Below are 16775 nucleotides of genomic sequence, written 5' to 3'. Positions count from 1 at the left end.
CTGAGTCCATAACTGATGCCCCAAACAAGCGGTAAAAAAAGTTAAAAGACTTTCTATGAAAACATTCAAAAGACTACACCATATTCGTAGCCCGATGAACGGGAAAAAAGGTTGGATAGCTAACTAAGTTCGTCGTCGTGTTCGGCGCTCAGCCTTCGGGGCCATATTGTGGAACACTAGAAAGGCTTCAAAATGATTCGAAAAGGTGCACAACAATTCCAAGCCTAAAGATAATGCAGGGTTACAGGACAATCAGCACAGTGACGCTGCTAGCGAAAGCAAATACAACTATGTTAGACCACGGAGAGACCGGCTTTGTGAAACTGAGCAGTACTAAAAAAAGTAGAGTTCAGGGTAATTCTATCGAGAGATTAACCAGGTAGAATAGGATTTGCCCAGAAAAACATCTTGAGGGAGGGGGGGGGGCAAATTAAGAGGCTTATGCTCAGTAATTCCGACTGTCCAAAGGAAAAACAAAAGAGTTAAGATTTTTGCTTCTAAGAATAAGTAACTTCTAAGAATTTATACACCGAACTGATAACTATTCACGCATCACTTAAACGTACTGACCAATAGCAGGTGAAATACTAGATGATGAGACCTAAATTGAGAGCAGGTACGGAAACTGGAACCAGCCTAGATAACTGGAACAAAGGCACCAACCAATACGTACGAACTTTAATAAGCGAGAAGCATCGCCTAAATACGAACTCGCTTTGAAGATCCTTGAGAAGCGAAAGCGCTGTAAACAATGCGGTCTGGTCCGGTTCATTGGTTAGGCGAAGCTAAAATAATCTCCGCTCGGGACTCCTAAGAACTCGTCTCCAAGATTGGGAATTATACAAGTGTGATCCCTGCTAATTGATTCGATCAAACATGCTGTACTGTTAAATGTGTGATCTAGGCAAACCCAAGTCGAATCACCCGACATTCAGCCCACAAGAAATGGATCTATGTTAATATTTTCCTGCTGTCAGATAGGCAAGTAAACGTACTATTCAAATTCCCTATAAAGAAAACTTGAAAGTAACAGTTCGACAGTCGATTGTTGGCAGATAGTCACGTTCCACAGCCTCACAGAATCATTTTCCATCGACGAGGGATTAATTTGTTCGTATGGCTTTCTCTTTGAGGGATCAGTCTTATTCATATATTTTGTGTGCAAATAATTCGAAAATGTATACGATTGTAGTTTAATGAATGATCAAGGTACCACAGAATACACAGCTTTCTAAATGCCTCATTTCGTGTAGACTTAATAACAGTACTGCGTGATACTGGATAGCCTACTACCAGTATCACGGTATTAACTTCAGTATCTAACACTACGCAAAACAGTAATAGCTGGCGATTCATAGAACAATTAGTAATCTATCTGCTGAAGATGGCCGGAAGCCTTTTAATTTGTCAAACGCCGTCAGAACACAAACCGCAAATTTCGAGCGCTGCTTAGGGGCTTTGTTGACATCTTTGTTCCCTTTCTAGCTGCCTCGATAAGATAAACTCCTCGGAAAGCTTCTTCCTGCCGCTTCAGTCGCAGTGGACAAAACAAAAAACACAGTAATTTAGAGTCCTGTGAACAGGAAACGACGTAGCTACTAGAGGACCGTTTTCATGGTGCATATCTATATATTAAACGATTGTATAATTAGTTATTTCACACGAGTGACCTAACAACTCCTGTCAAAAAGAAGCCCACAAAAATCCACGTAAAGAAGAAACTATACAGTAGAAGGATAAGCAGCAACGACGCAGTGATTGCTACCACTTGTAAAAAAATAAGTTATAAAAGTTGCTGTAACCGCTGGAAATGTCCTTCCTTCGCTTGCAAGTAAGGCCAAACTAGAATTTCAATTCTGTATGGTGGTTTTTACGTAAGGTTTTACAAAAAAATGCATCAAATAACATGAGCTGCCAACGCTTCTATCTCGAGCAGAATAATGTGTTCTATATGTAGCTATAAAGTTCGTAGGCCAGAGGTCTTGCGGTCGTGTTTGTCCTGTTACGAGACTGGATCCTGCAGTTTCCAGCTTCGCAGCCTGCAATTCAGCTCGCCGAGCAATCGTTTGTAATTTCCTTCTTAATGTGTAATAGTATCCATGTCAAACAGCATATAGCGTTTACACTCCACCGATTTGTATGGTTGCTTGTATCGAACTTTGTAGGAGCTAATTGCGACTTGTTCGATTCCAGTGGCCCATGACGCCCATCGCTGCCTCAGGTAACTGCATCGCCAGAGGCTTGCGGTACTATTTCACACATCTGTTAAAAAATCGCTAAATAAATCTACCAAGATCCCTTTCTGCCTAGACCCACAAGTATGGACGCTATACCGAAGAGGTGAAAATAATAGAACGTATTACAAAGGAGAGATTAAGAGTTCATGAGGCACGCTTATTCGTACTCATTCTACCTGTTTGTCCGCACGCACTTCATCCACGTAATTGTCCAATGGTCATAGTATGCACTTGATTCTATCCACTAGATACTTTACATTCTGTAGAATCATAAGTGATAATTAGGGAACGTAACAAAAACTCATTTATGACGTTACTAGGGATGCCCTCGTTAAAAACATCGGTTGTTTTTTTGTACTATGATGAGATGAACAGAGACGCGTTCTGAAAAGTGCTGGAGTGAAAAATGATAAAATCATAACAAACTCTAATTAGTAACGATGTTAGTACATTGTGGCCCAAACAGTAAAATTGGGCTGCTTCACGATATCATATTCGCGGCAACCGTAGTTATCGGACAGCAAAAAAATATGCGTCGTCATCTGAGAGATAATACTACGCCACTACCGCCGCGAGCAGCGCTGGCGTTGACATCACTTCGTGCGACAGTCTATCTAACTACTCCCTACGGGCGGGTACGCCTTCATACCACTGGTGCTTCAGCAGTGCAAGGTCGCTCCCACTACGGCCATTAGTTCTACAGCGGTGTTTTCTACCAGGTATCGGCCAAGTCCTGCGGTTCCTACTGTCGTTTCTGCTAGCAGTCATGCTGTCGGTAGATATGGCGGTAGATACATGAAGGCCCGTAGCCTGAAATGCCATGCCTGTTTTAGAACAGTGTGTTGTGGCAGTTGTATCGCCTGGTACGCAGCGACCGTGACGATACGAGCTGATATATTCCATCTTCGTCTGGTAGACACATAGTGACTGGTGGCACGGACGTACTACCACATTGTCACATATTGGTCCGTGACGTCGGCCGCGAATCCACTACGGGCACCGACTGCCGTCGCAGCCGACTTTGCTGGCGCCGCTCTGACCAAAGAGAGGAAGAGGAAGGGGCCCGTTTTGCGCCTCGTGATCTATCGGTAACCTGTCTCTTTCGTATGCTTGTTCGTTTGCTGGTTGGTGTAACTGCCACCGTGGGTGGCTAGTTTACTTTTCGTTGAGTCGGATTGCGCATTGCGGCGTCTAGAGGTGCAACCTTTGATCTGTCGAGGCAGCGACTAGCAGACACACGAAGCGGGCGTTTTTTTCCACGAAGGATGGCGACGCGCCGAGAAGGGAATACAGTAGTATCGAATATAACAGCACCGGCAACAGTGAACATTGTACTTATGGAATTAAAAGATTAACAACCAAATCAGCAACAGCAACATGCGACGCAGAGGCGCGGCATGGTATTGCCATAGGCGTCGCGCTATATATTATTCGGCACAAAGCGTTGCTGACACCCATTGGCTTTGCTACGCAACTAACGTATCAGCGACTGATGCGACTGTGCCCCGAGCCCCAGACGGGGCGCACCGAATGGGGAACAACCGTCACTTGTGTTAGTATCCTGCTGGCAGACCTGGTACTGGCAACAGTGACGCTGGTGTCGTACTTCATGAATGCGATAATGGTGGCATCCGTTCCGTCGTTGTTCAAATGTTATTGACGCATGAGTCGTAAGGATAACGGCGCTGTAATAAGGACAGAGTAAAACGCGCGTTGCATTATATATATAAATTACAATGAAACCGAGCTCGGATTCAAACCAGCTCGTGGCAGCGACTCCTGATCGAATGAATGCATAAGTTCCGCACATAGCAGAAAGCAAGAAACTGAAAGGGTAAAGAGGGAACTAATTTAACCCCGTCAATGCGGTATCACATTTTGTTGACAGAGGAGAACAAAGTGCACTTTCTGAATATCATATATATGTACACTGATCGATTGTATTTGTACATAATATATCAAGAAAATAAAACCGTCCTATCACCCCGTATATACATGGCTTATGGCCAAAGGTTGGCAAAGGAAGTTCTACGTTAGTTTCCAGTTGTTATACCTGATACTGCCGCTAAGCATGACTTCAGGTGGCTGGCTTCTAGGGAGGCCAGTCGAAGGGTTACAACAAGTATAAGAATGACCACTAGGAAACCGTATGACCCACGAAGCATAATCTCCTCTCAAGGCTCCTCGCAAGCCCTCGTCTTGCTACTGATTCTGACAGTTTTAGCATTTTTTCGCATTTCATAATAACGTAATAATAGCCGCAAGGCCCTTAGAAGATGCACTACGCATGGGACGACGAAAACCTCTGTAGCGGCAAGTTTACGGATGGGTGGTATTGCTGTAGCAACCAAATGATCATCCGGCACTTGGATGGCCGCAACTTTCCCTGTGTGCAATAGTTGCCACTAACTGACTATTGGCCATTTTGAACCAGCTGAGGCAGAGCTGTTACTCGTTTCGCGTGATCAGAGTCTCGATTGGCTGGACTGCCGTTTCCAAGAGACGACAAGGAGGCCGTGACTATCATAACTAACAGAAGCGACGAAGCCTCATCAACGTAGGCCGACGCAGAGAAACAAAGAGAATGTGCCACCGAAAACAGACAATCTTAGAGAAGCACTAGCAGATGAAACAAAATATTGTTACTCTCACTCTCTCTCTCTCTCTCTATCTCGCTATATGATAATGAAGAGGAATATATGTATTCCTCTCTATTTTCTGTGTTGAAATTGTATGAAATGGCAAGAGAAGAAGACACGCCAGATGCCAGCTCGAGCCGTTCGCCTGTTTAAGTAGCAGGACAGCCACAGCTTCGGGCTACAAGAGATTTTCGAAGACCCCATGTCTTACTTCAGCCTCTGCTCGTCATTTCAAAGTACGTAAATAGCAACCTTACAGCCACCGGCTTCGGCCGAATTCTATCGGGAATAGTACAAGGCTTTTCTTCGCTCACTACCCTTTTTCTGTTTCCTTTAGTTGAAGTTATATTTCACCTTCTTGATCACAGGGATCACACAATGTTGTCTGCACGCTGCAAGCCGACCTTCACTTTCGTCACTTGGTTCCCGTTTCCTTGCGATTGCACAAATCCTTCAAGCTAGGTTCTTCCCTTCGGCCATGCTACTTCTAGAGCTCAAGTTGGCGAGCTTTCCTCTATAGGCACACGTCGTAACGTTTATCGTAGCAGCAAAAGAGCAGTGGAAGCAACAGCAGTAAGATATGTATAGTGGTCGTTACAGCAGTTCTCGACATCCTAACACTACTTATTTAGGTTATGGCCCCAGTCTGGAATTTTCCATCAGTATACGTCTAGTAGCCTTCGATAAATGAAGACGAAAAAGTCGAAATATTCCAGGGGTAAATAAGATTGAAGAGACTGAAGTGAAACGGAACATACAACGCGTTAATATCGTTTGCTTCGGCAGCCTCATAGGTAAATGCGTTCTGGATGACTCCTGTATGGCCAACGAGTGTATGCGTGTATCCACCACTAATATTCTTTAATATTGATTCTCTAATATTGATTAAACGCCTAACATTTAGCAGTTCCTTTTATCGTTGCTAAAGAAACTTGAAAGATATCAATTGAAAAACTTGATACATGAATCCAACGTGTGGATCCTCTGCTGAAGCATGGCCAGGGATCAGCTCAAAGATGCCTTACCCAAAGCAGCCAAAAACACAAGCAGAGCGTCGTTGTAGATTGGCATTTTAATCGTAACTAAATGGCGCTAATTAAAACAGTCACGGCAGTGATAATTCCCCCCAAGCAATATATTAAACTCCAGAATGTGTCAGAGGAGATCTCGACCGTGGTTTCGGATGGAACGCAATGAAAATTGATATTCCCGATCGGTCCTAATATTACTACCATTATTACTGCGGGCAACAAAGCAAATTATATGCAGAACCTGGTAACCTACATTACATATAAGAAGATCAATCAGGCTAACAGCTCATTAAATGACCGCGATGTTAGCTCCCTCTTTGTTTTGGTCTATTACTGGCTGTAGGTACTGGGCGATTCTTGGTGAAACCAGACGAAGTCAGCGAAACCCCGAGTCAACTGCTCGTCTACTGACGACATCCGCGATGCGTCGTGGTTTGAACAACGAAAAAGAGCCCCCAAGACGGAAAGAGGGTGGGCGAAGGGATATTATGCTTGAATACAATAGTAATAACGGTAGCAAATAGTCCCTTGTTTGGCAACGTGCTGAGACACATATTGCTGCGCCAGCGGCGGAAGCAGCAGAGAACTAGGTAGCAGTAGATGTTAAAAACGAAGTGAGCTTGAAAGGACATTCCATACCATCGATTGTTGTTGTCATATACAGCTGTCAGTTCGAAAAGCGAGTCATGGGGAAGGCGGCGACCAGGCTGTGGCCGAAGCGAGTTAACATCCCAAGGGTGTCATCCAGCGACGCTCAACGAAGATTCCAATGACATGAAGTAGCATGTGCAACCCTCAAAGATACCATCGTCGTTTGTACTGCCATTGAGCTTCGTCGATTCGGCTGAACAAATTTATTGATTTAGCAGCGAGAACGAGTGCCGACATGCAGGTACAACGAATATAGCAGGGCCTCGTCGTACATTGTTGTTACTCTTGGGGAATATTCGTAGTTTAAAAAGTTTTAAATCAGACCAGAATGCTACTACCTAAACCTGAATTAGTTTGCACTGACGCAAGGGGTACAGCTTGTCGGAATTACAGCCTAGTTCCGCCTGAATCTAGTTATTATGATCGAATAAGAATCGAATAGTTATTCAAAACAACCCTAAGTAACTAAAATAATGGTATATTAGAATGATATATTGCCGGTGCATAGAATAGGCAACGATGGAGCTGTTGCATAATGTTAATATCTTATGCGGTCTAATGGTTGATCTTTTTCTCTGTATGGAGCTATTATTTAGGATGGGAGCACCAACACACACGTATTCATATAATATGTATTATACAAAATAGCCTAGGGACTGCATAGGCAGCTTAGGTACTTCTATACTGTATTAGTTATGGCTTTTTCGCTTATGTTGAAGAACAGTGAAATAGAAGGAGAGTGACCAAACAACGAAGAATGAATGGAGGATCTTTTTATCAGGTCAGCTTGTATCATCAACGTATTATCGGCTCTGATCGAAAGCAAGAGATCACCTTCGAATTGATGCTGAGGGCAAGCAACTCCTAACTGTAATTCGATCAATTCAGAGCCACTTTCCCGTGTCTCCATTTAACTATAAGCTAGTCGAACATTTAGGTCTATCGATCGGCTCCGGCAACGGAACAACAAGGTTTTCGAAATAAATACGTAGAGTAACAGATATAGATTGATGCCAAATGACCAAAGCTTCGTAGCATCGAACAGTGGCCAAACAAAGTAGTTAGACGGTTATGGAGAACCTCATTTAATACGAAAAGTTATTACTACTATTATCGTGTGATCATTGCACTCGAACCTAAATCGAGAAACGCTGTTGGACCAACCAACAGAAGACTGTCCTTTACCTTCTGCTCTTGATACGGCTGTAATCAACTACTCTATACTAAATGCTGCAGTTGATCCTGTACGTCCGCCTATGAACTTAATCGTCTTGAAGTCCAGGTTCCACAGCTACTGAACCGGGACCCGAAACCAATTGCTTCACGCGCTGATGACAAACAAATAATATATGTCAATATCTGTTATTCTGCTGAAATTTTCAGGTCACTTGAGATGAGACAACACACACATTGCGCGTACTGGTTTTCATCGTGACGATTACGTTGCTTGTCCATGATACTTGAGCAGACGCTGCTGACGGAACGCTTCACAGTCGCTAGATAAGGAAATAGTTGACACCCACCACAAAGTTGTTTGTTTCTTTAATTTTTGCGCGGGCGCCAAATGCTGCTATCTTTACTTTTGTCTTCTGCAGCGTCGAGCAATACTCTTCAAGCGTCTTCGTCCGAGACCTTTACAATGCTTCAAGTGTGTCCTTATCTCCGGTGTGTGGTGTATCCAGTAGTGTCTGATCTCTTTTTTTAAACGTCTACACTGACCAAGTCAGAAGCCATTGGGTTATTGCTAATACCGACAGGGGTGCAGATAGGAACGTCTTAGAAGTTCAGCCTATTTTTAGCTTTCAGTAGGTAAACGACACTTTCGTCCTCTTGTCTTCTCGCACGATAATGCACTGGCAGTAGCGATAAAACACACATTCACTGACGATGATTCAGCCCCCTTTGCACCGGCTGCCGGTTAACAGTCAAATCCGGCATTATAATGGGAACCACTTTCAGACCTACTATCATTAGTGTTATTATTGACAGAGGCGGAATATCGATGTTATCGACAAGGCTAGCGAAACGCAAGTGAAGTGGCCAACGGCTAGGATCGCTGTTTCGCTATGGCGGCCAACAGACAGCCCCTAGGATTGAATTGCCAAATCAGCTTTTTAGGCCGGTGTACTCAAGTGGAACTTTTTCCTCGAGGCTCTCAACAATCATCCAACTAACAGTTTCATCGCTACTGGTAGCAAACAGAAGATGCGGAGATTCTCGGAAGTTCTCTTCGCGTCTGCATACGCATATCTATGGATAACTATGAAGCCACTCTCCACTCTCCGACTCGTGCCCCTATCGTTCTGCCTTCAATTATGGGTATACGTTTATCCCAGATGCTATTGTTGTGGGAAATGAGAAGCTATTCGCTACCTTTTCTAGGTAGATCCCTATCTCGCATGTCATCTTGTGGAACAGCAGGAAGATGTGAGACATGTAAGAACGAACTCGATGTCCGCTGCTATCGAAAAACGAGGCCTGAGAACTTTGCTTAGCTCGATGATTTGAACGACTGCCGCCGCTAGAAAATTCTTGATCACTGCCAACGTAATTATCACCCGCATGATCAATGAGAATAACTATGATGTCGACCGTATTGGTGACGGACCACTTGCATTAGCCTTGGATCCTGTGTCGATTCAAATTCAACAGCGATTGCCACATCCATCATCGATCGACACGGCAGATGTTCCGGCAACACCAGCAACGGCGACAGCGAAGCTGTTTTGCATATCCCATACAGTAAAACAATCAGCGCTCTCGAACGAACAGAAGTGGTGCTACTTCGCGACTATTATAACCGCTGATTTATTATTGAGAATAATTTCAGATGTTCCCTCGCATCTGAAGGGTGCCCTATCTTAAACTTGCCCGGAGCGATGGAATGCCATTAACGGGGCCGTCACAAAAGTATTAGGGAACTCACCTCAACGAAGCCCATTCATCGTACACAGATGACATATGCGTGAAAAATATTTCGTGTATCTGTGGTGGTGGTAACTTTGCTAATTATCATAATCGACAAACGGATTTGTCGTACTTGTTGAAGAGTACTTGTTGAAAAGGTATCGAAATACGGAGCAATGCCGTAAAATATAATCTTGTTCAGCTGTCAATCGGGCTGTCCGGCAGATCTAAGCGCTAAATCGCCCTAAACTTAGATTTGACTGGCGTGTGCTGCAGCCTTAGTTGATTTTTGCTCTCCGATAAGAATTTCTTGCTTGGTTTTCCTTAGTCTATTAGTACGAAATGATTACTTGGTCCATCAGACATCCGACGATTTAATCAATACAAGCCCAAGTACACGAAACGGCCCGAATTTATAAAATACTGTTTTGTGATATAGGCTTGCGATAAAACTGTAATTATGAACAAAAATAGTAACAAAGCTATTCTTTTTCCAGCGCTACGGCCGAACAGTTTAATTTACTTTTATACCTCGCTTGCCCTTTTTCATTATTTACCACATTCTATAAATTTCAACGAAATCAGCAATATGTATATGCAATATGTCAAGTAAAGCTCTTTCGAACAGCAGCCCAAATGGCGGTCCCAGTGTAAGAGTTTCGCGGTAGAATCATATAGGGTAAGCAGTCTCGTCACCGGGTGCACCAGAATAATCAAGGTCGCTAAGCTTTGAAGAGGGACATTTGTTTGAGATTTAGAGAAACACCAAACTACATTGATCTGGTGGTAGTCATCGACGGCCGACCTGATCATGGGCCTCGAAGTCTGCCTGACAAGTGAAGAGATCATCAATATTTCTTAACAACTATTGAGCTAGACGGAGGGGGAGAAAAGCGCGAAAAGGGGGCTAGAAAGTGTACAGTAGGGGCAAAGATGAAAGACTGCGAAGTAGTGAGCGCAACCATTAAAGACACTAAGACAACCGAGCGATTCTCTAGTTGATTCGGCGTTCGTGACATTATAGATAAAGTCAAGTGGAACGTCCTACAACCCAGTGCTTAAAAATGATCATTAAAATATTTAATTGTTACCTAAACAGGTGAAAAAAATCCGTTATGAGTTTGTCGTTTGATGCTTTAGTTTAAAAATGGTATCTGACACGACAACGAAAACGTATATAAGACATGCTAAGATTACTATCGACCTTCTATCAAATGCTCGTAACATACGGTACTAATAGGCGAGCATACTATTTAATTGGCATATCATTCGCATATCTGAGAGCGGAAACTGTTGATCCAGTTACAGAAGATATATTAAAATTATACAAAGTACTATTCAGAGGGCCCCATATTAAGTGATACAGGTTCAACTTATACGAGATCGTATATAAGAAGCATAATTTGTGCAGAATAGTTGAGACTAAATAGAGAAACAAAAATATTATGAAAACGTCCTATAAAAAGTTACCTATTAAAAGCTGCATCGTTGAACTGATGTATTGGCCAAGTCGCCCTATTTTGTTAGAACGCATCTACACAAATTTATCTTTCTTTACTTAGTCCAGATCGACGCGCCAAAAGGCTAAAGCTGCCTCCTAAATAATGATAACGATAAGACCATACTTTTCAGCAAAATTCCCATTCAACGATACTAAAAAGTTTCTAATTTTCCCATTTTTCTAAGTATCAGGTGCACGGATGTCACATATCTGTGATCTGCCAAAGCTTTTTTTTGTAGCTTCTGAATGGAAAACTCAGGGATAAAACACACACTTACCGCGGCTCTTAATTCAACCCGTTCTCTTCAACTTAAGGCGTGAACAAGCTTCCAAGGATTTTATTTATTTTTTTAAATTTAAATTTTATTTTTATTTTTACTTAACTCCAAATATAGTATTTATAGCTCAGTTGGCTGCATTTTTTGCCGCTGCTGTTTTTCCTTAAACCATTTACTACTCATCATCGGACCTATACCTGATTTGAACACAATCTTGTCCAACCTGTCGTCAGCGTTCTGCCCCTACTCGGATCCTGTTGCTCCATTTATATAACTTATCCAATTCTTGGCCTCTCTAGTTCACAGGTTTTCTGTTAGCGAGCTGCTGAACACAGACGAGGAAACGTAAGCGAAAGAAGAAAATGATAAAAAAAATAAAGGGAAACACGTAAAATCGTTGTACACAAGATTGTCTGTGTTATCAATACTAACTGGATTGCAGCCGTACGTCATAGAGAATCAAGAGAGGCAGACTGTGCTTGAGAGATCTGGCGTTATGGACGAAGAAATAATAGTCCATTTATGACACCTTCTAGAAAAAATCTGGCCACCCTCGACTGAACAAGCAGAAAGAAAGTCAGTCAACAGAATCCAGGGAACGTCTTGTCCGATGATCAGTCGATTTAGTCAAACAATCGCACTTCTTACGTTAGAGGAGCCGGATGACAAGTCCACGTTGGACCCTATTTCGATGAGTTTGTGTTACCGACACTTATGGTAGGGGACATCCGTGACTCTTTCTAAATTCTAGAAGCATATCTGAGTGTAGCTGGATGATCAACCAGATTGCCACATGACTACAATCGTCGCAAACAGTCATAGCGAAGCAGGCAAACTTGGTTTCAAAGTTCGCATTGCCATTGAAAAAGAGTGGCTTTGAGAACAAACTGGGAAAGAACGCCACAGGGACAACGTGCGACATAAAGTTCGTTCCTTTCCTGGATAAGATGGGTCCAAAAAAATTAACACCGCACTGAAAACGGAGAAGAAAAAATGAACGACCTGCGAAGAGAAGTAAACCACAAACCTCTTGTATCGTCTTTTTATTTTCTCATTTCCTCTAGGCTTGCTTCTCTCTACCTATCTTTTTTCTTATTTCTCTCTTTGTTACTCTTTTACGACAACTCTGCGGTTTCCTAAATTTTTTTCAAGTTTTCTAAGGTAGCCAGCTTCATGGCCCATTTTCCTTTCTAGGGTTTCATCTATCACCCATCTGTAGCTGCGCTCTTCTTAATACTCCACTCTTTTTTCCAGAAGAGGCTTTTGGCGGGCTCCATGATGTCCGCCTATGCGCTTGTTTATCCTTCTATCGTGCTTCTGCTATATCAAAAATGATACTGTTAAGGACACGTCACCTGACGCCCTGGTAGCCAGCAACCTAATAGAGGAAAGCGCAGATGACAACCACCGTAATGTTTTGTAACGGCCTTAAATTATCGCAACTCCAAAAACATAGTCTGGATATCCTCGAACAGTCTGTCACTATCTCCAATGAAGACAGCCACATAAGTAACACACCCATCGGCACTGGTTACGAAGCAATGGAGTAACCGGAAACCAACTGGAGAAACAGTAGAAAACAGAAGCAGCTTTTTGCATTCCATGTCCTTCTGTGAAACAAAGCGGGGGAGGGGGTCGAAGTATACTTGGATGACTTTGGGAGGGAGGACTTAGTATCCCAAATCAGTCTCATTGGGAACCTACTAGGTAATCGACTCACGAAGTCCCGCAGAGCAGTGGGGCGAAAGAACAAATGGGAGTTCTCTGACTTTTGTCAAAAAGCCACAACCGCTAGCCGACTGCTCATAGGGCTCAGCCCACAATCTGAAAGGCGCACGCCGAAGAGCAACGCGCGGATTTCCCGCCTAGGATTGTATTTTTTTGCAGCCTACTGCACTATGTCGAAACACTGCCTACTACCAACTGTGCTCGCCCAGTAGTGACCACTCTCAAAACATCCACTTTTATTCATGAACAACTATCTTAGGCTTATGTCTCGTGTAAAACGATCTTCATTTGGTTCGGTCTTTTTAAAAGGTTTGTCTAACCTGTGTTCTGCCATAATTACTCTTGGCGTTCTAAAGCTGCGCTGCTGGCAATCCACGGTTAGACCACTGTACTCATACGGTAGCCTACGAAATGATGGAATTCTGTCTTCGCTGGAGCGCAACAGATATACTTTCGCCAAATCTTCATGCAAAATCTATCATCGGACGACAAAACCAGGGCATCTCATGTATCTCGCACCGTGGCGGGAATATACGCGGATATATCTGAATAGCTGACAATACAAAAGTGCAACTCGAACAGAGCGGGACATCTCTGGGTGATTACCAGTAGGAACTATAGGTTCGCCAGCATATTGACATTATTTTGGCCAAGGTAATCGCCATATCTCTGGTTAAAATCAGATACAACGGCGGCAATGTCATGTATCGTATCCAAACTTATATAGTAGAAGTTTGGATACGATACACAAAATCCAAAGCAATTTTTCTCTGATTTCAGAGAGACAAGCCGGAGGTTCACGCACGGGCCTCTAATCAGCGGCAAAAATGTCATCAGATACGCACGCATATCATTCCTTGTCAAATTCGGTCTCAGTCCCGTCTTAGCGAAGCAGACAATTGTTGACCATATCCTTTTGGCGTTTCCTTCTCATACCTAGCTATGGTAGCCGGTGTTCAAGTACTGCATCCTCTCGGATCTTTGTTCTATGCGTATATACATTGCTACCAATTTGCGCTCACTGTTTAGGCTTTGTAGAGACGTATCCATCTTACAGCTAAGTAAATTATCGTTTACTAAACAACTCACCATCTTTCCGGGCGTTTTCCTTGCGAATAACAGTTTGTCGATGATCGAGTCGATGTTTGCTAGTTGAGGAAGAGTTTCAACAGGCGGCGGTGCAGGCGGTCCTTTTAGACGCCGGCGCGGTGTCGCCGGAGAGCGTCTTGGTGATGCGCAGGCCATCGTGGATGATACCAAATCAGAATTTTTTGGTTTGAATGTGTGTCGTTCCAGCGCCTTTATCAATCAGAAATCACGAACAACTCCTGAGTCACTTCGACAAATGTACTTGCACTTACTGGCTATCAACCCACGTGTAGAAATATCCGACAAAAATAATTTAGCTTAGAGGAGCGGAAAACACAGCAATATATTTCCAACCGTCTACAATCAGTGTTTAATCGATGCTCTGATCGGAGGACTGACGGGGCGATTATGTGTGTTTGTTGTTGGTGCGGTTGTTGGCAAATGTTAACGATCACAGACTCTACGGAGCGATAAATAGAGACATATGATATGACTACTTCTGTTAAACACAGCTGCCAGCGAAAAGGGAAGGCACACAAAATGGGCTTATCGGGCTGCTGCTCGCCGACCGACAGACACACATAGTAAAGAAAGACGATGGCACGCAAAACACGCAACAACACTTCTGACGCACTGGCTACTGGCAGCTGGCGACACAGCTATGCAATGTCGGACTCACCGACAATACTGCCGCCTAGCGCTTTCACCAAACGAGATCACGGAATCACGTGCAGGAACTGCCCGAAACTCCTACTGCTTTTATTGCTGATGATCCACAATGCCTGAACGCAGCAAAAAAAGGAAGAACGAGCCAGCTCTGACTGGGAGAAAATAGCGACATACTAATTGTTACACGATCGGCCACTCTGTTCGTGTTGTTGGTGCTGCCTGATTATTAATACTCGTTGACATATAAACGCTTAGCGGGCAATTTTTCTTATTAATTTAATGTCCGTGTGATGGAAAGAATGGTGCCTATGGAACAAGAGGTAGAAGTTGCGCACGTTTCGGTTCTAGAAGCCGTAGGCCGAAGCAGGTGTACAGTCTGCCCCTGTGGCCTATTAGTATCGCGCCTACTGCGCCGCTGCTCCGCACTTGCTGGTTGCTGTTAGTTGGCTGGCCAACGCGCTTGTTCTTACGACCGACGGAGAGCTTCGGAACAACGGCACACGGCGATGCCGTCCCGCGCTCACAGCGGCAAGGGTCGCTGGAACCGTATCAACAACGGGAGAGGGTGGAACGAGCAACGATCTACAACGAATTTGGTTGTTCGTTTTACTGGGCCTCTGGGTAGACCTGCCAGACTGTCAGTCAAAAGGCAGTAGCCGCACTAGAGGCTGCTGCCTGCGCTGTCACTCTTCTGACTTTGTGTTGCAAATATTGACAACTGAAGCGCCTTGCTCCGTACAATCGTCGACCGATTCTGCTAATTCCTATGTTCGGTTTATGCTTGCTCGAGGAGTCTTTGCGGAAGGCCGGATAGTTGGTCTTGCCACAGAGAAACCAGTTACCCTTCTCCGCAGTTACCCTTTCTTTCTCCAGAGTTCTCTCCTTGCCAACAACGGTAGAAAGAAGCAGTAGGAGATCTGGATGTATGTACGTGCCTGCGTGCTAGCTCGACAAGGCCACGGATACCAGGCGCGGAGCATATTTTTTCAACTGCTCCCTCTCTTAGGAACACACATACACATACGAATACATACAGACACATACTCATGACGTTTTGGAGAGGCTATGAGGGCAGGCTGGGAGAGTGTCTACCATGCTCGCCTAACCTGCCTTCGTCACGACTCGTTCATTTGTATGCATTCATACATAATGGAAACTAGCGGCCATGAAGGCTATGGCCTGCCCAAAATCTCTTCCTTTCAATACAGATTTACAATCTCCCTTGCTTGAGGATGGCTGGCCGACAGTTCTTCATTGTGTCGAAAAGCTCTAGTAGCAGTGGCACTACTCGTATCGCGTGCAAGCATGATGGATGTCCGTCTGGGTGGAGGGAAAAACTGGAAACATGGTAACTCTATTATTTATACAAAGATAAAACTTTGGCTTTGTTTTGGACTTGAACAATGCTAGGTGTGTATGGACTGCTGTAGAGCATTGCCAGAATGCGTACACTTTCAGTACGTGCTTAGATACCTTAGGACAAGACGGAAGCAACGGACTTTTGTTTTCGCCAGGCTAAATCCTTAACGTTCTCCTTAATATGAGAAACAAGGTGAATAAAAATAATGCGCAAAGGAGAGCTTGTAGAATTGAGTTTACCTTGGAGCAAGATGACTCCGGAACTTCTAAATGTCAGAAAAGTACTCTCAGACATTGCGCTTAACATTGTGTTTAACGGACTAAGGAAACGATTGATTATTGGAACACAAGCAGTATGCCCCACGTCTTCTGTCTGCATAATACTAGGTAGCATTATCTATCCAAACAAAAGTTGCAAGGATCTGAAAGGACAACACAGCTGTAAATAAAAAGGAAAAATCATTTGTTTAATGTTTTACTTAAGTAGTGAAATATTTGCCGAAAGAGCGTCTTGATGTTTAAAAAAAGCGAGTGGAGATAAAGTACATCAAAAGAGATCTTTCGAAAGACAGATTGGTTACCTGAAAGAAATATTTTCCTCATTTAGGAGACGGTACAATTTACTTGGAATATTTTTATAGATAGCTTTACCTGACATGAACCAATCAACAAAAAACTGGTTATAT

The 16775-nt window shown here is 43.6% G+C and overlaps 1 protein-coding gene across 5 annotated transcripts in view; it reads right to left on the bottom strand.

The window, feature by feature from the left end:
- The window catches only part of LOC111267496 (serine/threonine-protein phosphatase alpha-2 isoform), a 107869-nt gene extending 91344 nt beyond the window's left edge, over nucleotides 1-16525 (bottom strand). For all 5 annotated transcript variants that reach the window (XR_015313835.1, XM_022845772.1, XM_022845773.1 and 2 more), the window contains exon 1: nucleotides 14062-16525. Coding sequence is in view for 4 of the 5 variants with exons in the window: in XM_022845772.1 (XP_022701507.1) it covers nucleotides 14062-14217 (156 nt within the window). In the remaining variant the exon portion in view is untranslated. The remainder of the gene's footprint in view (nucleotides 1-14061) is intronic.
- Nucleotides 16526-16775: the final 250 nt, after the last annotated feature.

Source organism: Varroa jacobsoni, unplaced genomic scaffold (assembly GCF_002532875.2).
Source record: "Varroa jacobsoni isolate VJ856 unplaced genomic scaffold, vjacob_1.0 scaffold_1194, whole genome shotgun sequence".
Lineage (NCBI taxonomy): Eukaryota > Metazoa > Arthropoda > Arachnida > Mesostigmata > Varroidae > Varroa > Varroa jacobsoni.
Note: the sequence above shows the minus strand (reverse complement) of the source record. Positions and strands in the feature narration are given on the sequence as shown.